Source organism: Falco cherrug, chromosome 7, assembly GCF_023634085.1.
Source record: "Falco cherrug isolate bFalChe1 chromosome 7, bFalChe1.pri, whole genome shotgun sequence".
Taxonomy (NCBI): domain Eukaryota; kingdom Metazoa; phylum Chordata; class Aves; order Falconiformes; family Falconidae; genus Falco; species Falco cherrug.
Window position 1 is genome coordinate 64377129 of NC_073703.1, and position 24123 is coordinate 64401251.

At 40.7% G+C, this 24123-nt stretch overlaps 1 protein-coding gene across 9 annotated transcripts in view; it reads left to right on the forward strand.

The window, feature by feature from the left end:
- The window catches only part of TTLL5 (tubulin tyrosine ligase like 5), a 133204-nt gene that overhangs the window by 55806 nt on the left and 53275 nt on the right, over positions 1 to 24123 (forward strand). For all 9 annotated transcript variants that reach the window (XR_008733161.1, XR_008733162.1, XM_055716167.1 and 6 more), the window contains 6 exons: positions 1906 to 2006; positions 5562 to 5695; positions 6299 to 6412; positions 6806 to 7216; positions 7879 to 8069; positions 23391 to 23545. Coding sequence is in view for 7 of the 9 variants with exons in the window: in XM_055716167.1 (XP_055572142.1) it covers positions 1906 to 2006; positions 5562 to 5695; positions 6299 to 6412; positions 6806 to 7216; positions 7879 to 8069; positions 23391 to 23545 (1106 nt within the window). In the remaining 2 variants the exon portion in view is untranslated. The remainder of the gene's footprint in view (positions 1 to 1905; positions 2007 to 5561; positions 5696 to 6298; positions 6413 to 6805; positions 7217 to 7878; positions 8070 to 23390; positions 23546 to 24123) is intronic.

A 24123-nucleotide genomic window follows, 5' to 3' on the forward strand; every position in this document is an offset into this window, starting at 1 on the left:
TTTAGAGATTACATTTTTAATACAGAACAGTATGAAATATGTATTTTACCTTTGTTTGGTATATGGAGGGACTGCTACCTGTCTGTAGTATGGGACTCTGCATGTGCAGTGATAAGGAGAAGTAGGTCCTAATTTAAATAATTTTCACCTCTTTAGATGTAAAAGATGTATTTAGCATAGTGGTTTCATGCTAATCCTTGTTTTGCAAGAACAGCTTCCCCTTTTCTTTGCCCTCTAGCATTTCTTTAGTGTTAGAACAAGGGTAGTTTAAATTTTGCTTTCAGAGGCTGCTGTGCCCACAGGCCTCCAAGCTCCTACAGTTAGCAGAGGATGTTCACTTACATTACCTTGTCAGAACTGACATCTAGTAACTTGATCTGTCAAAGCAAGGTTGGTATTGAACCAAATCTGTTCCAGGGAGTGCCTTGTATGCCTAATGCTCATGGAATTACTCTGTTAGGAGTAACCACAAAACACTTGGGTGGTTCTGTGGTGAGTGAAGAACGCAGCTGCTTTGGATCTAATTTCCACTCAAATTGTATTCAAGCATCAGGATTTTCTGCTAACTCTTGAGTAAATTCACAAACTAAAGCTGTGTAACTGGTAATAAATCAGTGCATAAACATATTTTCTCAGTTAAAACAAGTGAGAACAGATCACTTGAGGTTTTAAGACGTACACATTTTAAGCCATTGAGAGACTCTTAGGCTATGAGGTTTTTTGATGTCAGAGTCCAACATACAGACTTCTTTAACCGACTTGTAACTTCAGATTTAGTAGGGGACTCCTACTAGCAGTTATGTATCTTCTGTAGTGACACAGAAGAAAAAAATAATACCTCCAGCAAACTGAGTAAAACAGATCACATTGTCCTGACTTTTACATGAGTAGTGAAGGGTAGAGACATGTCCCACAGTGGCTTTTTCTTCCCCCTCTTGAATTATCTTTCAAAAGGTCTATCTGACCCTTTCATCCTGGGAATGCTCAAACTACCAGTAGGAAACAATGAAGGGGAGGTCAAGTCTGGTCAGATAAAGTTTGTATGCTGGTATAGGTATTTCAGACAGGCCTGTAGGGTTTTTTTTAATTAACAAAAATGTTTGTATCAATACAACTTCTAGTGTCAACAAGTTCTATTGTGTAAAATAGAAAGATCACTTATCTGAGAGCTTGCTCCCATTCTCACACACAAAGGCTTAGCATGCTTTATTCCAGTATGTTTTAGTGTGTAAATCCATATTTGCCACAATACTGTTTTACTTTCTTTGCTTTTGCTAAAGCAGTGTATTTCTGGTATGTAGATAAGCCTTTGGCAATTTGCTGCGTGACAAGAGAAATTAACTCAAATGAGAACTCCTAGTTTACAGTAGGAAATGTGGATACCCTCAGCATACCTCCTTGATTGAGTTTCTTTTAATGTAATTTTATATTTTTGTTTTCCTTTCTTCCTGAATATCTCCTTTTGGGAAAGACGCTCAAATAAAAGCTATTTTGAAGAGCTCAGTATTTGTGACAGAAACAGCAAAAGTAGAAAGAGGATCTAATATCTGTAAAGAATGATTCTATTTTTTCCCCTCCATACTTCCTTATTTCCCAGCAAAGAGTATATTGGAAGGAGCAGCATGTATTTGTGAAGACTTGACCTCTTCTCAGCAAATCAATTCTAATAAGTTATGTCAGGTGGAGGAACGAGTTTAGTGTATGCTTAGCATGCTGTCTCTGGGGCTGTCTATATTTATCCATTCTGTTGCACATAGTGAAATGCTTATAATATGGCTCTTTGGACTTGATGGGTTTTTTTCTTAGATCCCATGAAATTGCTTTTTTGTCTTCTCTGAGTTGTAGCTATGCTGTGGAACATAAAGTGACTACGTAGAGACACTTACTGATACCGCTTATTAACAGGAAACAGAGCAGATGGTTCAGAAGCGATCAAAAAAGAAACAGGAAGAGGAGGAGGAGGGAGTGAATCCTGAAGGTTTTCAGAACTTTATTACCAGAGCAAGGTAGGAATGGATTTTATTCCCTTTGATAAAGGATGTCCCAGCCCTGAATGTGATGGAGTTGTTCTAAAGGTGATCTGATTGATCTGTAAGCCACTAGATACCTTTATTGACCATAGCATCTGCTCCTGCTCTTGCTGGGGGACAGAGAACTTGTCTTTTCTCTTTTCTCCCTTGCAGCAGCCAAACACTTGTAGCATCAGCATCTGGTGCATAGAGGATATACAGTGGATGTTTTGACCATTAAGTAGATTCCCAAAGGACAGCAGTGTACCCTGATTTCAGCTGGGATAGAGTTAATTTTCTTCTTAGTAGCTGGTACGCTGCTGTGTTTTGGATTTAGTATGAGAATGTTGATAACATACTGATGTTTTAGTTGTTGCTAAGTAGTGCTTACCCTAAATCAAGGACTTTTCAGTTTCCCATGCTCTGCCAGTGAGGAGGGCACAAGAAGCTGGGAGGGAGCAGAGCCAGGACAGCTGACCTGAACTAGCCAAAGGGATGTTCCATACCATAGAATGTCAGGCAGGCTCAGTATATAAAGTGGGAGGAGTTGGCCAGGGCAGAGGCTGCCGATTGCTGCTCAGGGACTGGCTGGGCATTGGTCAGTGGGTGGTGAGCAATTGCATTATGCGTCACCTGTTTTTTGGTGTCCCCCGCCCTTGGGTTTCATTCCTCTCTCTCCCTCTCCTCTTCATTACAATTACTGTTGTTGTTATACTTTATTTCAATTGTTAAGCTGTTCTTACCTGAACCCATGGATTTTAACTTTTTCTGTTTCTCCTCCCCATCCCAGCAGGGGAGGGGAGTGGAGTGAGTGAGTAGCTGTGTGGTACTTGGCTGCTGGCCAGGGTTAAACCATGACACAGTGGTTGCCCTGGTCTGTGTAAATTTCAGACTGGTGCTGGTGAGCTAATGGTCTCCTTTCCTGTGATGCTGGAGCAAATGTGGCAGTACTTTGGAAGGAGAATGAAAACAAAGCTTCTGCTTAGATGGCCTTGAGGTGCTGTGGTTGAACAGTTGTGGCTCTGGCTCTCAAGTTTCTGCTGTCGGAAACAAATCTCATGCTTGCTGCCTCTCCTCAGGAGCTCTCTAGGTCTGGACTTTGAGGTGAGGAAGGAAGGGATTTAGACTCCCTGTCTTTGTCCTAGCCTCTTGTTTGGTTTGCTAAGGCAGTTCAGTGCAAGCCATTACTGTCACAATGAAAAAGCAGCATTTTCGAATAGTGCATGCTCTGAACTTTATCTGCCTTAAACTTAACAGGAGTTTGATAGGAAACGTACTTTCAAAATAGGTAAATACTCTTTATGGCATAAAGCACTGTATGAAAAACAATGGTATTAGAGCTATCTGACTATGGAGAGATCTGAAAATATTCAGCAAACCAGAATTATGTCCTCAAAGTCTCTAGCTCTTGAGCACAAAATCCAATTCCTTTCCACTCCTTTATTTGACCCATATATGCCATGACTATATGGGCAAGGACCCCCATCAGTATCTGAAGACAGCTGGAGTTCACCGGCCTTTTTAATGCCCTTCTACCTTCTCTGGGAAGGTTGACAGTCACTGCTGCTTATTTGTAATCAGTTACAAAACTTCTTTCTTTTTCTCTGTTTGGATACCACTCTCAGTGACTGATTAGAAGTGGATGATAGCTGAGGCTTCTTAAAGTTCGGGAGGCTTCACGCTCTCTTTTGATGCTACATTCTCATGGAAACGGGTTTTAGATTTTGCTAATATAATTGATGGAGTCATTACTGTGACAGATTCATGGGCTCCAAGAAAAATCTCGCTGCTTTTCAGATAATGTTCTATAAAAGAAACCATACTCAAGACATCTGACTACCGTACACCATAACATCTACTCCTGTCACTAGAAATGTAGATTACATGGGCCCACAACATGCTTTTGGTTCTCTGACATCTCTGGCCACTAAAATGACTGCTGCCTCTTGGGGCAGGATTTTTTTGCTTTTGGCCAGAAAAGCTAAGAGATGACTGTTTGGGGCAGAACTGCATACTCTTCTGTTTCTGTGTTATGGGCTACTGTGCCATCATGGCCTGATGCACAGTCTAGGCAGGGGCTGGAAATTTTTTCTGGATCACCTGCTTGAGCGATAAAAAATAGCAAAAGCCGGTTTGCCAACGTTAAGACAATTTCTAGCGATCATTTTTTGCTTCTTATGAAGTAGTAGGTACATTTGAAACCTGATACCTGACACTACTTGGCATTGTGCTTGAAGCTTAAATCAGTGAGCTAGTTATTTGGAGCCAAGCAAAGGGTGTAGATTTCCACTTTTGAGTGTTTGTTCTGCAGTACAGTGAACGCAACACTGGAGAAAATGGGTAATTGTTGTTGCCACTTAATAATTGGGATTGTCTCATTGACTCTCTAACTTTGATATCACATGGATGGCATTGTGTTTAGTTATACACATGCTACAGCTATTGCCTCTAAACATTCTCAGTGCAATGTGGAAAGTATATGCTGGTAAATTCACTTACAAGCTTACACCAGCGACTTTTGATTCTTACATTTCCTCTTCACCTCTATTCTCACTGGTTTGGAAGAAAAGGTGAACTCTGCAGCGTGCAGAAGGTCCAAAAGCCAGTGGCTTCAGCTCTAGATATTGCTTTTACCAAAGCTCAGGCAGGCTTAGACTAGTGCAAGTGTGATATGCAGAGGGCATTTTGAAGGATTGATTATAATTGCTGCTATGCAAATTTATCTTCCTATGTCATCTTGTAGTGTTACTGGCACTATACTTCTCACTTTTGGTGTTTGCTGTGCCATATACTCACTACCTAATGCTGAGGCAACACTCTAAAGCAAAAGGAAAGCATGTTAGATATAAAAACAATTAGAGTTATAGCTTGCACGAGCTCTAATATGAATGGCCAAGTAACTGATACTAGTTTGAGACCCATAGATGCCTAGGACGTCGGGGCAGTTAAACTCTATTCTTGTAAAGAAAACAAGAAACATATGTAAGTGTCGTGAGATTTACAAAAATATGGACTGTTGTGTGTGTTTGTCCTACAGTTTTGGCTAATTAAAAAGCTCTTCCCTTCTCTTTCTTCTCCTCCTCCCACTGCTGAGTTGAAATTACTAACAATGACTATAAAACAGAAGCTGAGCTGAGTTCTGTTATAAACAAGATAGCTGCTTGTTCTAGAGAACACATGGGGAAGATTCACAAATTTAGCTGTGAACTGAATCTCTCCTGTTGAGTTGATCTCACCAAAAATATGTTCGGTGTTTTCACTCACTCTTTGTTTATCTTGGGAAGGCTCCTGAATGCTTTGAATTTTCTAGTGCATAAGAAAATGGCATTTCAGTGGGAATCTCAGGTTTAACCAAGGCGTGTTCCTTTCCTTCTGGTCCTACCGTGCAGAACTGAGCAAATCATTACTGCAAATCATCACCTTGTCTGACTTTCACCTTTTTTTCCACACTCCCTTCTTCAGTCTCCTTATAATTTCTTGTCTTTGATTGTTAGGTGAATGCAGGAAAGCTTGGAATCCTCACTTACATCTGTTCTTCTTTCCTTACTGTAGTGAAAGTGACCTGGAAGAAGTGCTGACATTTTACACACACAGAAACAAGTCAGCAAGTGTCTTCCTAGGAGCAAATTCCACAAGCACAAACCCCAGCAACACCAGTAACCAGTCAGAGAAACAGCTTCAAGGTGGTAAGTTTTACAGGCAGTTCTGAGATGATGTCGCCCAGACAAATGTATAACTTCAGTCTATGGAAAGAGAACAGGCCCCCCAGAATGTTGCTAAGGTTTCTTGAGGTTGCATATCTTCCCCCCTGCCCCCTCCATTGACTTTGGGAAGACTAGAGTAACTGTAATCATACCTTCTTTGCCTGAAGTAAAGTGGGATGAATCTGGATTAGCGTTTATAAAGAAATAGATACGGTGGCTCATGACTAAAAGTTGAATGAACAGACTGAAGGCACTGAGATTTGAAATGAACAGGGAATCCTGAACTCAAAGTAAGGGATGAGAGAAATCAAGGCCTGTTAAACTGTACTACCTACAGTGAGCATACCCATTGGATGCAGAGTCTGTATATTTGACCCTAATTAGGTGTTCCATGGGAGGAAGTTCATTGCCAGCTATACATATCCAGTAGTCCATGTCAGTACAATTGTGATCATTAGAGTTGCATGGTCTACAGTAAATATTAGCAAGAAAGTCCATTGTAACAAGTTTTAAATTCTGCAGTCCTATTCTAAAGATATCACGGTTGCATTGTTCTACTTTCTAACTCCTTGATTTTTGTTATAGAGCATCCTGAGGTGGTGAAAAAAATAAAAGGTGATCAGCCCAAAAGTTCAGTTGCAGGTCTGCCTGCAGAAGGAGCATTAAAAGGCTATAAACCCAAAGAAGTAAAAACAACCTGTAAGTGAACTGGCTTAAATCATCATCAAGAAAAATAACAACTGCACATACTCTTTTTAATAGTCCTTTAAACAAAGGTTGGAACCTTCAGGTTCAAACTGAGGATTCAAATGCCCGGTCCTGGGGAAGATTCTGCAGGTTTTTTGTTTAAACTCAAGAGAAGATACTGTAGAGTGAGCAGTATGAAAGTTACCTGCTCTTCTGTGAGGGAAGATCTAGATATGGCAAGCTTTGAAAGAGGATATGCATCATGTAGAGCCTCTTCTTGTGTTTGCTGGTAGATGAGGCCATTTTGGCTTCACTGTGTTTGAGTTATCTTTGGTATGTTGTTATTATTTAAAAGACCTGAAATGCAGGTTTTTCTCATGAAGTGTGCTCATTATCTTTGTGTAGTTCCAGAAGGATCCACCTTCTCCTTAAATGCTGAAGTGAAATCACCTCGGTGCAGTGCTCCTAGTGCTTCTTCCTCTGTTTCTGGTGCCACGTTCCAGAGAAGTACCAGATCCTGGATACCATCTCCGCCTGCAGCCTCTGAAAATTCACAGGTGCCTGGTCACCATTCATTGCCGGCTCCTCCAGTGGGTTCCAGGCCGATTCAGTCCTCATCCCCACTGCCCTCCTCACAGAGCACAGCTCCTGACAGCTGCTCTGTTTCCACAAACCCAGTGTCCAGTGATACTTCTAGCCTTGCAGGGTTACGCCATTGTCATTCTGGTAGCTACACCATTGGCCCGTTCTCATCTTTTCAGAGAGCTGTTCAGATCTACAGCCAAAGGTTGTGCCGACCATCCTCTGCAAAAGTAGGTAAGTATTCTGAGATGCGTAATAACCTGTTAGTTCGGTATAGAGACTGTGTAATCTCTGTTCTGGATTAGCTAGAAATTTTACATTTCCAGAATTGAGTCTTGTAGAACATGGCTTACCAATGCAGCTTTAGGTTGTAAGGAATCTGAAGGGTAGAAGAAACTCTAGGATTTATAGATGCAGACTGTAATCTATGAGGAAAGTTTTGGGAACAACACACAGGTTAATAGCTGTGGTCCTGATACATATATTTTAATTTTTGTTTTAACGATGGTGTACATTTGCTTTAGGTTGTACATCAGGGTCAGCAAATGTTCACTAGGGTTGCTGTTGACAACTTTTCTAGCATTAAAATAAATCTGACTTTCCAACTGAGTAGCTTATTTAAGGGCATCTGTTTTTAAGGAAAAACTTTATAGACTTATCTTAGGTGTCAGCAGCCAATATTCTCTTGAATTGGGTGCCATTAGATACATTATAATAAAGAGAATATAGGCTTGGAATTGACGAAAGCTTATATAGGCAATACCCATGCAGAAAAGAAGGTTGTATTCTCCTTACAATCTGCAGAAAGTATCATATGTGCTTTTGAATCTCTGTGAGCAGCAGGCTGAGAGTCTGACATACCACGCACTAAGCATATCCAAATGTTTGTTTGCTAGGTTTGTGCCATCGCAGCCCAAGTGGGCAGGGCGTGGGCTCAGCCAGGATGCACAAAGATGCAGAAGATACTTCTTCCCAGGGCAAACGTTATAGCCCCAGTGTAGTAGCAGCAGAACTGCAGCAGCTGGCCGAAAAGCAAGCAGCCTGTCAGTATTCCCCACCAAGCCACATCAGTCTCCTTACACAGCAGGTATGTAAGCAGTAAAGCTGGAGTCCCTGTGACAGCAGAAAAGGCCATCAGTCTGTCACAGGCTTCTGTGTCAGCACTGGGCTGAGACATACTGGAAGGAGTAAATCTCATGAAATCAATTTCTGTCATATTATTGTTTTAAAGTGTTTACAGCAAACAGAATTTTGATTTTCTGTGAGATGACAAGAATGTTGGTAAAGTCTTTGTATAGAAGAAAGTGAGACTGGATTAGAAAATATGTTCTAAAAAACCAAATCTATGCTTGGTCTCATTAAACAATAAACCTAAGTCTTCTCAGATTTGTGCTTTTGTGCAATTTGCTTCCTCATTCCTCCAGTGTGTCATCACGGTGCTGGGAATGGAAGTCTGCAGGATGGGTTCTGATGTAAATCCTATATTCAAATAACATCTTAAAGACAGAATGAAGTGCTTAGCGTAGGATATGATAATCCTTCTGCTAAACGTGTGGTATAGATCAAATTTACATTGGCTTCTGGTAGAATTCCACTTAGTTTCGTAATTCTGTTTGAGTTGTTATGGCCTAAATGGCTACACACGTGGTCATGTTTTGTTCTTTAAAATATGCTGTAGTTGTGTTCATCAGATGTGTTCAAGTTGGACGCTTCTCAGTTAATTAAGCTGCCAACTGGATGTTCTCCAGGATAGGTAGGCACTTCACCTTGGAAATAAATTTTTCCCCTCTTTACTTGCTAGGGACAAACAGTTTAAGTATCTTCACTCTGGTACTTTGATTTTTGGAAGTATTGTTTTAACAGTGATACTTTGCTAAGTTTTCTGAGGCATGTTTAGTAGTTGTAATAGCTACTGTTATTCACTGTTTTTTGCTTCTTTCAGTTTTATTGTTGTATGTTTGGATTTTGAATATCTGGTTGCGTGACTGGCAGTACATCTTTTTCAAAAGGTGGAGTGCATTTATAACTCTAGGAAGCTGAATAGATGTTTGGACCCTTCTACATTCTAGTTAAAGGCTTTGATTCAGTCTGAGCAGTTCCAAAACTAACACTGGCACTCTGATCTTTGCAGATAGGTCTTGAACTTTAAAGGTTAAATCACAAAAACAAACCACCATCTTGATGATGGACTCAGCAGAGAATGTGAACGCTGAATATACCAGTGATGCTGAGGCCTGATCTTGCATCAAGCCAGACTGTACTTAGAGAATTTGATCTTTCAGAGCTTGAAGTGGAATGGGGAACATTGGGAGAAGCTTGTTTGCTTGTCCAGTAATATTCAGAGCTGTTAGTCTGGTTCGCTTAATGAAATCAGAATTCAGCTTTTTTAAGCTAAACTTTGTCAATAAAATTGTTCCAAAGAGATTTGGTAGTGAAGCATTTTCATTTAGGAAATGCTGATTTGTTGAAAGCTAAACGTATGGTGGAAACTGCTTCCACGGATAAAAATTAGTGTCTAAACAAATATTTGGGGAAAAAATTGAAATGAATCTTAATTTATTTCAGTCTTTTCAGAAAAAAGCTTTTCAAAATAAATTCATAGACTCTCTCCATAAAATCACTCATTTCCCACTTGGCTCCAAATGTTGTGGTTTGTTAGGTCTGTCTAGAGAACCGAAGTTGTCCTCTTGCTGCCATTTATATAGCTATTAGATGATTTTTAAACTTTGGTATTCCTACCATAGCTAGTTACTTTTAGTTAAATTAGGAAGTATAAAAGGGGGAGTCCAGAAGGGAATTCACAAAGATCTGCATGGGAAGGGCTGTGCAGCTTCCTGAGCACAGCTGTGTTGGGTGACAACGGTAATTGTAGGTGGTGGAGGCTGAAACCTGTCAGTCAGTCAGTGTAGGTAGGTATACTCAAGTCTGAAAGTGGATATGAAGTGCTGTGGTAGCTCTGGAAATGTGTTGGTCATGGTAAATATGACTGCATTGCTTTTTGCTTCTGGGTTCTCCCAGGATACTTTACCATAGAAGAGGTGGGAGATGTATGGAAGGAGAATGAAGGTGCCGATTCCCTTATTCAAGACAAGCAAACAATAAAGACCTTAGCTCCTAGCAGACAGCGTACATTTTCTGAGTGACCTTGATATATATTGTATTTGGCTACATAGTGTTTGTACAGGCTTTGCTTCTCTAGGGAAATACAGAAACAGGGGTTGGGTTGTGTCTTAGTGGTCTTCTCTTGTCATGAAAAAGATCCGTGTAGAAAGGGATTCACAAGTCAACGAACAGTTTAGAGCTGGAGCTCTATCTGACAATGAATTTTCTTCCTGAGCCCGCATTCATTCAGCCCTAGACATCTGCTCTCTGCTGTGGTTCTCCAGGCCATATTTATGCTATAATCCCTTTGGAGAGATGAAATCTGATTGCTAAGTATGAAAATTTGGGTGGTGTAGTTGAGAACAGTTTTTCTTTTAAGGCAATCCGATTCTTCAATACTGAATTTATGGCACACTAGTTACTAAGCTGAGACTATTATTTTAATCATACATGAAACGGTGATGTTTTGGAAGGTTCAGGTGTAACTGCAAGGCCCAAAGGAATGCAGCTCAAGCATATGGCTGCTACTTGAGTTTTGGTTGTTTTTTTTTTCCCTAGACATATTCTACTCTTCTGTCATCTAAGTCATTCTGATTATTTTTTTTTTGATGCAAGACTGGCTTTTAAAGCCTGCTGGCAACAAGGACCAAGGCTTTTAGTTCTGGGGGACGACAAGGCTGGTATGACAATGAGGGGTGACAAGAGGTACCAGCATACAATAAAAGCATAATAGGGCAGCAGATTCCTGTACAGGCAAAACTGGAGGAGCCGTGCAAGTGTTGGGCTGATTGTTGAGGGACCTGGAACCTGAACACCTGGCACTGAGCCAATAGGGGTGGATGCTGATTTGAAGCAGGGGGATGGAATGAACGGGAGAAGTGCAGGCTTTACGGAGTAGGCTGGCAGCCTGGGAAGTGATTTGCAGAAGGGTAGATATTAGTGAAGTTATTTTTGAGCACTGCATGGTTATAGATTTGGGCAGACAAGGATTTGGTCTGAACCAGGAGGGGCAGAGGAGGTAGAGAAACATGTGGAAGTAAACAGCTGGAGAAAAGTAAGAAGTCAAAGGCCATTGGTATGTGTTGAAAGGGCGAAAGTCCTGGTATGGGAGCGTTTAAGAACTCTGGGTTATGAAAATGATGGCTTTGGGACAGGAAAAGTAAGGGATTGAAGGCTGAGAGGAGGTTAGAGATAGAGCTTGTATGAGGGTGATTTAGTTAATCAGGGCACTACTTCCCTATGCATTTCTAGACAGGAGCCTGAGTTATTTCCCCCCTTTTCACCCCTCTGTTTAAGTCACTTGAAATATAATAGTCCTTTTACTTTAAAAGCATTCTAAAATAAATTGGCATGAAGATGACCCCTGGAAAAGAACATCATTTACCTAAATAACAAAAATAGTACAATTAAGCCACTCCAGAAACTTGTAGTTAGTCTACCTTGTTGGAAAGTACCTGGCTGGTATGAAAGGGACTTGATATTTGGATTTAATTATGTTTAATGGCAAGATTAGGACTATTGATTTGGGGGGGTGTATGAAAGAGAGACTTTTGAAAATACTACTATTGCTGTCGACCGCGTTTCTTTTCCAAGGGCAGGAACATCTATGAGAGTTGAATGCCTTTGTCTGTGCCTTGGCTCCCTGTGTTGTGCCCAGCTGTGTCTTGGGGGCGGGGGCACTCTGAATACATTATCTCCTTCCAAGAGCAGCTGGGAAGCTTGTTTTCTATTCCCATTCTTGTGATAATTGCTTCTGGTATCTGTGTACTAGCATGGGTCTCCGGGGTTCCCAGCAATGTAACCTCAGCAGCTGTGCTTGGAATGATGTTGCCATTATGGTTGGGAGTCCACCTCTGTCTTTGTCCAGTTTCTGCTGTTCTTCACAGTTTCCTACCCATGCCCAAAGCACCTGTTTCACATTTTCTCTCTTGCTCTCTTGTATTCTACCTTCTGATTTAGAATGGTTTAATTTATTAAGCCAATTGACCGCTGAAGTGACAAATGTTCAAAGGGAAGATTTTATGTGTAAGTATCTGCCAAGCTTTGAACCAGACACTTAAAATCTGTCATCTTAAGAAAACAAGATTTTTGTGATTACATCAGTTTTCTGTCTTGTCAGTCCTCTTCATTCACTTCTGAAATGCCAGATGGGAACTTCACAGTGATACTCATAAAATGAACAGTTCTTATAATGTGGGAGGTGGAGACGGTAGGAAGGTAAAGCCTTACTGAAGTGCGATTTCATTCCCTTGTACACAGTTTTCAGTCCTCACAGGCTGTCTCAAAAAGTGTGTGAGAACATTTGGCATTTCATTAATTTGTATTTTTGAAAAATATTTTTCATTATAAAATTTCACAGTGCATCTACAGGCTTATAACATGGATGGAAAAACAAAGGTGCCTTCATAGTGTTACACAATAGAAATATTGGTCTGAAACCTGTAAGTCATTACTTTAATCTCCTGCCTCACTGTATGATGCCTTACTGCCCAGTTGCAGGAATGAAAGAGAGATGAATAGAGAGAAAAGAGGAGCAGTATTATATCTTAGACTAGAAAAGGAGCAGCTGTTTGGGTAACTTTTGTAGCTGTCTTTAATAGTAAGTGCAGGAAAGGTGTTGCCTTGAGGACACACTGGAGTATGACAGTCTGCAGTCAAAATAAGAAAGATAAAATATTCAGCATTACATATTAATAAATGCAGTGAAGCTGCTAGGGAGAATCTTTAAATATAACTGTTAAGAAGGAATGTTAGTTTCTACTTCTGAGGAATCTTATTCCATTTTATTTACTTAAAACCACAAATTTACAATGTTTTTGTGATTACATAAGTCCAATAAAAAAGCTGATTTTAAGTTTGTGACAAAGTGAGAGTTATGTACCTCTGTCCATAAGAGGTCTTTCAAACACTGTCTGATTTTTGCAGTACTCACCATCTAACTATAGTACTCCATAGTATCCAAAAATAACAAGGTGTTCCTCTAGTTAACTACCCAGGACATTTGGGAGTTAGCAACACAGGGATCTCTATGGAAAACGTGTATCTTTGAGGATCCAGTATTAACCTGATAAGTTCATGGCTGAGTAGGATAATAAGGAGGTATCTGAGCTCAAAAGGTCTTAAGAAAACATGTAAGGAAGAAAAAGCCCCTGTCCAAATTCCCCAAGTTTCAACTAAATCCGTCTTGAAGATAGTACATCTTACCTGTAACATCTTTCCATTTTATGAAAAATGTTAAGTGTACAGAAGTGCAAGGCCCATGAGAATGTGTCCGTCGAGGGCTAAAATCAAGGGGAATTCAACATGCTGGACAGCTGCCTAGCCAGTCAGAATGCATATATTAATTAGCAGTGAACAGGCTTCTAATTTGGATCTAGATGCAACATGTGCTGCTACTTCCTTGTGAGTTGGGGGAACATAGAGAGGAAAGATCTTCAAAATATAATATGCAACAGACTTGTGAATAATGTAGTTATTAGCCAGGGAGATGTGTGGGAATGGCACAGGAAATCAGATTTCCTTAAATATGCTATGGATAGGTTAATTTCTCGTTTAGGGGGGATATAGTCTAGGTTTGTAGAAACAAATTTTAGAGGATGTGGGCATTAGAGATACTAAATATCTTGTGCATTATTTTTCACTGTAGTATGTACAGAAGAGAAATATTTTTCTTTCCAGGTAATGAAGTTAAGCTCCTAGGAGCAACGATGAGCAAAAAAATGTTTTGTGAGACTTCTGTGGCTGGACAGTGTACATGTAGGTTCAGAAACAAACCACGAAGTGACAAAGTTTCTACTGAAAGGTGTGGTAAAACTGGTGTAAGAGGACAGAAAGGCAATAAATGCACTTACCTGTAATAAGGATCCTAACGTTTCCTGTAAATTAAAGCAGTGAATCTCGCTCCACTAGCAGATATATATTAAATTGATGTTAAAATGGAATTTTAGTTCACCCAGATAAACATAATTCAGATCAAAAAAACTCTCCAAACTACCCAACCTGTGTCTTGATCTATTAGAATTGGAACTGAAAAAAGTAGCATCTAGTAGAAGTGGAGTTCAAACTTTCAAAAAAGTTTTTGACAAGCTTTCAGCAAGGACTGTTAAGCAAGCCAGGTCTCTGAAAGGTGGGAGGTAAAGTTTTGTTACAGATGAAAAACAGAAAGAAAAAAGAAAACAAACAAACCACCCAAACACCACACCACCCCCCAAAAAGAAAACCCTACCACACAGCCAACAACAAAGAAACCCTCTCAAAACCAACAACTGGCCAGCAAGTGGATAACTGAAAACTCAGAATACACATGCTGTAGTGTAACATCAAAGATTTGCAAGGAGGAGGTTCATAATGACTGGCGAATTTTATCTAAAGAATGAATATAAAAGCAAGTTATTTTAAGGTAATAAGGGGTGTGAATTTACAGTAGATTAACTACTCCATAGTATTCATCCGTGTGAACAGATGCTTGTGCAGCTCATGTTCACTACATAAGGTAACTTCTTGTTACCTTCAGTACAATGTGGGCTACAAGTGTCCAGATGTTCAACCAGTGTCAAGCTATGCGTGTGCTGTAAACTTAAACTTGAGCCTACCTCCTGGTTATTTGTCAGTACATCTGTATTCTTTTGTTGATTAGTATGAGAAAAGCTAATTTAACAAAGAGAAATTTAACTACATTCTCTGCCTTCGTCTTGTCCAGAGTAAGTCCGGTGTTTACAAATAACTGATGATGTGACAAGCAATAATTTAAACCATTTAAAGTAATAAGCTTCAAATAAATAATTTAGGGAATTAAAAATGAGTTTTGTTCCAGAAAGCTCCATGAAGGTAAGTGTTCTAAGTCAAGCAGTAAAGGCAACAAACAAATTATCAGCATGTTTAAAGGACAGGATAGGAAATAGTATGTAATTATGTAAGCAGCAATTACATGCCCTCCCTTGGAAAATGGTTTCAGTTCTGGTTGCCATTCCTAAAGTGAATGTAAGAAGAATAACTGGGATTCACAGGTGAATGACTATAACAATTAACTGCAAAATGCATTTTTAACAAGGAAGCAAAAATACCAAGTAGGTTTAGGGAGGAAGTAGGTATGAAGGGATTATGCAGAGCAGCAGATGACAAGGTAAATAAAGCTCACTTTATTAGTGTTTCTTATAAGAAGGGGATATTCAGTTTAGTAGAAGGACATCAGAGTAAAAACTGGTTCTAAAAGTGAATAGTTATTTTCACAGAATATACTTTCTGAAACTTCCTACAGCAAGGTACCATTAAGGCAGAAAGCTTAACAGGCCATTGCTACCTCAGACAGAATAATGATCATTTTGCAAATGATAGATCCCTAGCTTTTAACATACAGAAACAACAAATTAATTTTCCTTAGCAATAAGATGTTCAGTTAGATGCATGGAAAGTAGAAGTTTTTCTATCTTCTGAAATATGTCAGGCAGGATAGCAAGTTTGCTGGGCCATTGCTCTGAACTGACCTTTTGTCTTTAATATTAAGGAACGTGTGCTATGCTGCTGCTTCCATATTTATGACTTCTTTACTACATTGCTTTACTGTAGTCAAGCTAAATTTTTCCTTTATGGTAAGTGGGTTATTGAGACACTTGTGAGGAAATCAATATCTAGAATTAGCAATTTCCTTAGTTATGGCATGCAGATGATGGGTAATTATTTTTGAAAGTGGTGATGTCTCTGTCAGTATGTGTACTGTCATTGTTTGCCTGCAGTGTTGTCAGTGTGTTAATAATACTCAGTTGAATTTTTCAATTGTCCTGAGATTTTTGTGTTGTTTGTCCATTGCCTAGCATAAGCCTAAGACAGTAACAGTACTATTGGAGAATCAAGGCAGATACATTGGTGATGAATTGGGGAATGAAGCCTGAAGACGCAGTTCAATTAAGTTCCTATCATTGTATAGGGACTAATTGTTTTTCTTGTCTTGATTTGTGCTATAGGGACCTTGCTGGCTACTATTTTACTTCTGGACAGATAAACTAGGAGGGTTTTTTTGCCTGTACCTACTGTTAGCCATTGGCTTATCCTAATGGATAGATGGATGAAGGCTGTGACCAAAATAATCCAGGCTTCTTTTCCCTCTGCTGTGTTCCTTACCAGGCATTAATCCTGAAGTCTTTATTTCATGTATGTTTAGCATAAAATATTTCTCTGTACTTGCGTTGTGGGACTTTCTACAGGCAGGGCATTAAAATGCACAGCATGTGTGTAGATCCGAAGCCAGGTGGCAGGATCCTAGATATGTATGCATTTTTTTCTTTGTAAATAGCGTGCTACTTCTCTCTGAAATATGCTGTAAGGTAAAAAGAAGGTTTTCTTCTGCAGTGCTGGATCTGTGTGGGGTCCCTATCACTGGCTGGTGTATGGGGCTGCAGCTGATATGTACCAGGCTGTAGTACTTTGTAGTTATTAATGCTAGTGAGCTGAAGAATGTGGTTGAATTGGCCAGCTTCGCCAGGAGGAGGAGGAGGAAGAGGTGGAGGAGGGGAGGCCTGGTGGGAGCTCTGCCCCTCTCTGTGAAGGAGAGTGTGAGATTTCAGGACCCAGCTATCATTAGGAACAGCTCCAATTCTTCTAGCCAGGGAGTTTAATCACAGGGATAACATCAGACCACCCAGGCAAGGGCTATACTGAGCTGCCTCCATCTCTGCTATGCAGCTAGTCAGTGCCCAAGATTAGGCAGCCAGGATTCCTGCAAACATGTGGACAGATTCATAGGAGGATGGGGTACTTCTCTCATTCTACATTTTTCACTTGGACAGAAGGTGGAAATTAGCAAGAAGTAGATAAGTTTGCTAAACCTTAGGATGAGGGCAGAGAGAGAGGAAGAATTGGAACAGGTACTTTACAGTGCCCCAGAGTGACCTTGTGGGGATAATATGCCACAGGAATCCCAAAGCAGTGAGCTTCACCTTAACATCAGCTACAACAATATGGAAACCCACACCACTCCTTAGTTACCCGTCTCAATTACACGGTGCGGTACTCTGGCCTGCCTTGTCCTCAGCAGAGGAAAAGTGCCACAAAGTGAACTGCTCATGTGCCAAAACACACTGTACAAGTCCCAGTGGGCCAGTGGGTATCAACTCTTTCAGTTCGAGACCTCAGCAGTGCAACATGGTGGCTGCAGAAAGACCATGAAACTCAGGGTACAGCAGATATTTGCAGAAATTCGGTGGGAATATTTTCCCCACTAAAGGGTTTTTTTCCGTGTTAGTCCCTTACCTTGACTCAGCCCACTTCATCCGAGTCTTAATCAGACTTATTTTCCTTATGTTACTGTTTGGTGGGCTTTTACCTCTCCACTGATGGAGAGGAAGGGAAGTGTAAGGGAAAAAAGCATCTCACTGTAACTAGGAAGAGGAGCAAGAAGCCAGGAGGTGAAGTCTTGAGTGACGTTTTCCTTCCTCTCTCACATAGCTCTGTACTGTTGAAGGGCCCCATCTCTTCCTCATCCCCATGCTGTTCACACAGGATCTAGAATTACTTTTAACACTACTGATTTGTGGCATCAGCAGGAATATAACTGGTCTCAGCAGAGGTGGTAGGAAGCGAAAATGTCAGTGTAATTTCTGCAGTACTCAAATTGAGCCCCTTCTGCTCCGAGGCTCCAAAGGGAATGGGAGCAGAGGCTTTTGTTAGGATGCAGCAACATCTGCAGAGAGTCACCAAATGGGCCAGGCTGAGCAGCTAGAACTCATGTTATGGGAAAGATTACGCCCTGATCATCAAACATTTGGCAGGACTGTGCCTTATCAAAATTACTCCCACTGGGAAGTTTTGAGGCAGAGATTGTCTAAATGAAAGCCTGACTTTTTCAGGAGAAGGAATAGAGGAGTTCAGCCATCCACAGCAGCAGCTCTAACTTGGTGGGGTTTTTCGGGGTTTTTTTGTTATTGTTAAATGGATGCATATGCTGGAGACACTACAAAGGAATTTGCAAGTTTGTCAGGTTTCCCAGGAATGTCTCTGGCAGGTCTTTGAAACATTTTCTGGAGACGGGAACACTTGTGCTCTGTATGCATATGTATATCCTGTAAGCTGGTAAGCTCCACGAGCAGAGAAGGAATGTCACAGGCCTTTGGCCAGATCAGCCTTGGTGCACACACAGTTTTCACACTTCCCAGCCTGTTAGCCCCAATTCTTCCCTTCTTCTGTCTGGTTGCTCCTGCAAATTCAAATCTGTACATAAAATGAAGGTGTTGTAATATGGGGTGTGGTTAGCGAGCTGGCCTGGGTAACAAAAATGTCCCTAAAAAAATCTGTTTGTATTATATGTTTTCTTCAAGGAATTTGTTTTAGGTATACTTTGTGCCACTATTCAGACAGTGAAAGCGTATGTATTAGAGATTTGTGGTTTGGGATTTCCTTGGCCTCTTAAGGGAAGAGGTAGTTTAAGATCCCGTGATGTTTCCCACAGTAGCATGGCCTGTTGCATCCCAGTATCTCAGTGTATGAAGGCAGGCAAGGCAGGTGGACTGTTTCCAATAGTACTGGAAGACCTGGGTTCTCTGTTAGGCCAAGCCGTGCTAGCCTGCGCTAGATCACAGGTGTACATGGGAGCTCTGTGGTGAAGCCCAGAAAATGCAGCACACAGACTGAGGAGAGGGCAGATGAACAGTGAGTATTTGTATTGTTGTAGTATCTAGTCATAGTGATCTCTGAAGGTTGAAAGAAGAAAAACATAAGTGAAAGAATGCAGCAAATTTTTTTATTTTTTTTTTTCATGGCAAGTTGTTAGCTGCTCTTCTCTGTTCCTGCGAATATAAATATTTTACTGATCTCGAAAGCCTCAGGGGTATATGTGTCTGAGGAAGGCTTGGTGGTTGAAAATACATTGACTGTGGAAGCCAGGTCATGGAAGAAAAGAAACATTTCTTTTCCAAGCTATTGGATGAAGATGGCATTGCTGAATGAACAGTAAGTAATAAAATGGAAAACCAAGGATTGACTGAAGGATCTTGAAGGAGTCAAACAGCACACAGGAAGAAATAGATCAAAAGGCAAAGAAGATCTTACAAATGCTGAGACATTTTGCACATTGTTGGTTTTCTAGTGGAATGTTTCCTTTTTTGAGCTTATGATACAGTGTCATCTTGTCCTGTGTGAAGCATCAAAACCTAAAGATTCTGCTCTGCTCACAAGGTAGAGGAGCAGTGATCTTAACGTGTGTCTTATATGATCCCTGTCCAATCTTTCTTTATATGAAAAGGTTTCTTGGTGAACAGTTTATGTTCGTATATACCTTTGAAAGTTGTTGATAGGTTATGTTGTGCCAAAAACATTGTGGCATTAGGTCTTCTCCTGTTTCAGACTGAACTTGAGTGCTTTGTAGGCGACAGGATGTGACTGACCTCTGGCAGAAAAATACTAAAACTTCCAGCTGGGGAGTGTGAAATAGGCATTTTTTTTTTTATTTTTTGTGTTGCTGCCCCAGTGTTGTCACACACTGACCAGTGAAACTCAGGATCTGCTGTTCAGGATGTTGCTAGTGAAAACTTAAGTCACTTTTCCACTCTCTGCCAAGAGGAGCAGAATAACAACTTCTAGCGATGATGTGTCCCTGTTCACCCTGGTTGACTCCTGCAAACTAGCAAGAGACATACTCAGGCTTTTAGGAGGCTTTTCCTCAGTTCATGAGGGTTGATCTGCAGCACTGATTTTTTTTTTTTTAATTGTTATTCTTTTTATTTTTGGACATTGTTAACATTTGATGCTTTAGCTTATTTGAAACATTAGACAAGATCAAAATACTTTATTATAGAAAAAAGATTCTTGAATATGATAATGGGAAACTACTGAAAGGATAGTACAGTGTAGATCAGAATGTGAAAAGACATTATGCTCCTCTTCTGACTCTTGCTTGTGATTTCTTAAACTTGCTATACAACGGGTCTTTATCTGTAGGGTGCTATTCATTAGAAACAAGTTCTATCCTGGGACTGACTTTCTTCCTATCTGTATTTGGAGATTTCATATTTCTTATTTAAATTATAAAGGAGACTAACAAAAACAAACCGCTCAGCTCTTATATCCAGCACTTTCAGTTATCATTCTTTGTTTTGGCCTTGTTTTCAATCTTAAATTTATTCAGAAATTTCTCTGAACAAAGCAAGACCATAGAGACCAATTCTTTTAAGCTTATGTGTCTCTGCTGTCAAGAAGGCAAGTGTATTGCAGTCATAAACTTAACTTATAATGCTTAAAAAAATCAATAAATTATGGCATTATGCCATAATTTGTCTTTTGGTTATTGCCATTATATTGAACTAACTATAACAGTACATATATATGCTGTTAGGTTTTCTAAGATAAGGCTCTGTTTACTGATATGGCTGTGACAACTCACGCGTTCTTCCCTCCCCTATTTCTTGATGTTATATAATAAATAGAAGTACATCAAGTGGGTTCTCCTTATTCCATGAGAGCTTTTTGGAATTTACTATCCCATTGTGTTCTTTACTCAGCATGTTCCTTTCGGCTTGTGACCTTTTTGCTGTCCCCAACAGTTCAAAAAATGGGGCAAAACTTTATGAATCATTCTATCATGAAAGATACTAGCTGTGTGTTGTTTTGCCTTTTACAGGCTCCACGTAGAACATATTGGTGTGAGGAGAGGTGTTTGAAAATAGGGATGCTTGAAGCGTGCAGTGCAGCACACATGTCTCCTATCATACTGTCAGTGTCAGGAAAAAATACTCTGAAGTCCCTCACTGCTAATGAGAAACAGGAACCTTACCAAGCAGGAGAGTTTGAACCTGTCTTGATACAAATCAATGTGAAAACTTTATTCCAGTAAATCCACACCAAGAAACACTTTCCCTGCTGAGCCCCACTAACCTGTCTTGGTTAACCTGGGTTTTGGGGTTTGTGTTTTGGGTTTTTTGGTTGGTTGGGTTTTTTTCCACTGCCGCAGTTTCTGAGGCTGCAAAAGCTATTCTTTATGGAAATTTTGGTACCTGCTTTGGTTCAGGTGTTGTATGTTACCTTCTTTCAAACCAAAGTAGCAACTGATTTGCTGCTAAGTATTTGCCTGTATGAAGGGAAGAATAGAGTTTCATTAGGTGCACAGGAGGACTAATCACTAGAAAATGAAGCCACTCGGCTCAGCACAGATGTGTTGGGGGTGCCCCGGCAATCTACCAAGGCAACATCCTGGCAAGCTAATTATAGCAGCTGAAATATCTCAGCACATGGCACAGTAACAAGCAGGAACACCCATCTGGGTGGGCTGGCTGCAGCTAAACCTTAACACTCTTGCTGGTGTTCTCTCCCTCATTCTGAATCCTTTGCTTGTGTTTAATCCTGCTGTAGTTTAAACACCTGTCTATCTGGAATGTGTGAAATGTCTCTACTACCCATGCTAAGCTATTTGCTCACCTGCTTTGCTTAGAAAGACAGCTTTCAAATAAACAGTGATACAGTATTAGAGAGTAAAGCATATTGTGTTAATAGAGCAGGGGTGAGGTGGTAATTCATCAGACTAAGTGGGTCGTGGTATCAAGATGATGAGGAGAGAAAATTGGATGAAGTCATCTTCATTTCACCATTGGATGTGTTAACAAAGTTGTGATCGCTGTTGCTGACAAGCTAAGAATTGTGTATATCCTGTTTCATTTACCATGTTGGCCTCTGTTTGCCTCATTTGCCATTCTTGCTTCTTTTCAGACAATATACTCGTTGTGGCCAGAAACTGTCATTGTTAGGTGTTTGTATAGTGCCTGGCACAGTCAGAGCTAAACGTAATTAGAAGCTTTCTGTTATTGCAATGAAAATGCTTTACATTTTAATTAAATTCTACAGAAGGCAACACATTTTTAAGGGTGAGGTAGAGGCTCCAAAGTGACACCTAATGCTGTTTTCCGTATCAGGTAGGCAGCACTGCCCATTACTAAGCTTGCCTGATAAGTCCACTGTAAGACCTTGTTTTAAATTGCTTGTAATGTTCTGAAACGTTGTCCATTTGGATGCATGTTTTCTGTGTTTAATGTTCAGTTTTTGGAACACTTCAGGCAAGGTGAAGTGTTCCAGCCAAAACCAAGGCTGGATAAAAAAAATAATATTTTGTGAGTTTTAATATGTGTAAACCTTTTCTTTTAAGTCTCTGGATCTCCTATGCTTCAGAATAGCATTTTGGAATTTAAAATTCTGTCCAAGCTTGACTGCACAGTAACTATCTGAAAAGCTTCAGGTGAAATATACTCCGCAACGCCTACTAGAGCTTCTCAGCTACTTGGAGGTTCCCTCCATACTGAGGATGCTAAACTAAATATCTCTGTATTTGCATGTCTAGAGTACTGAGGCTTGAGACCCTGTTCTTCTGTGTTCTCAGTGACCTGGTGTGTGCTGGGTTTGGGAGCCTATCTGACTTGAATTCCCACTTATTCTGCATTCTGCCAAAGCATGGAGAACAGCTAGGATAAGTAGGTTGTGAAACTGGACCTGGACATAATTTGGGAGAGGACACTGGGAACCATTTGGGTGAAAGGGCAGAAATAGAAGGAATGGCAGTGTGGTGGTCCAGTGAGGAGCCCACATTCTGGTACTGGATGAGCAAAGAGGCTAGCAAAAGGAGTGGGCTGGAGAGGGGAATAAAACTAGAACCATTTGGACATAGGGCATGTGAGCAACCAGGAGAGGAACTAAGAAGAGAGGTGTGGGAAGACAAATCGGATTACTTCTGTGGGAAGTTCCAGGCCAGAAGTAGTGGGTGGGCCAGTGCTAGCAGTCTGTAAGAATGAAACTAGAATGGGTGGAATAAAGACAGTAACACCTGAAACGTGGAAGCTGGGACTGACTGGGTGAGAATAATGACACACAGGCAAGGAATAAGAACAGGAAGGGACAGAGCTGAGAAGTGATGAGACAAAACCAGTTGCTTTTGGAGAAGTGGGCAGAAGCCTAGTGCATAACCACTACAATTTAATCCTGTCCAGAACTTGAAGTAGGAGTTAAGACTGAATTTACAAAAATGCTTAGATGCCTTGGGCTACTAAACCGGGGAAGGAGTGGCAACTGTGTTGCCAGTTGCAATGTTAGTTCATGTTCCAGGGATCAGGCAGAGAGTTGTAGTTTTAATGCTGGCATTTGAATTGTTGGTGTCGTCTCTCCTGCTGCTTTATGCAACTGGCATGGTTTTTCTGCATCTAAAGATTTCCCTTCTCTAGCAGTCTTCTCTTAGTACATACTCTGTTCAGTTTACTTAATGACACCTTTTGCTCTTCTCTTGGCTTTTAATTGTTTCTGACAGTGGTTTATTGTTTTGGTTTTTTTTTTACCCGTTTAGTTAACAAACCTGACCTGGGGAAGTGGAGCTATAAGCAAGGGGAATGCAGCCATCCCACAGAGCTACCGGTCACCACTCAACAAAAGAGGGTCATTGTGGGCTGTTCAGTCAGATGCTCATATAGCTGACAAACGATCTGTCTCTTCATCAGTCAGGTAAGTTTAAATTGCTGCTGTGGCTTTTTGAAGAATGCAATGCGCTCAGGAGCTCATTTGTCATTTGTGTTTAGCTTCTTGCTCAGGTGTTGGAGCACATCCAAAGAAGGCCAATGGAGTTGGTGAAGGGTCTAGAGCACAAGTCTTATGAAGAGCAGTTGAAGGAAGGGGGGGTTGTTTAGCCTGGAGAAAAAGAGGCTGTGGGGGGACCTTGTTGCTCTCGACAACTACCTGAAAGGAGGTTGTAGCGAGGTGGGGGTCAGTCTCTTCTTCCAAGCAACAAATGACAGAACAAGATGAAGTGGCTTCAAGTTGCACCAGGGGAGGTTCAGATTGGGTATTAGGAAAAACTTCTTCACTGAAAGGGTGGTCAGGCACTGGAACAGGCTGCCCAGGGAGGTGGTTGTGTCACCATCCCTGGAGGTATTTAAAAGACATCCAGGTGTGGTGCTTAGGGACATGGTTTACTGGTGGCCTTGGCAGTGTTGGGTTAACAGACTTGGGTGATCTCAAAGTTCTTTTCTAACCTAAATGATTCTATGAATCTATCTAAGGGCCTAGTACAGGTTCTTCTTAGG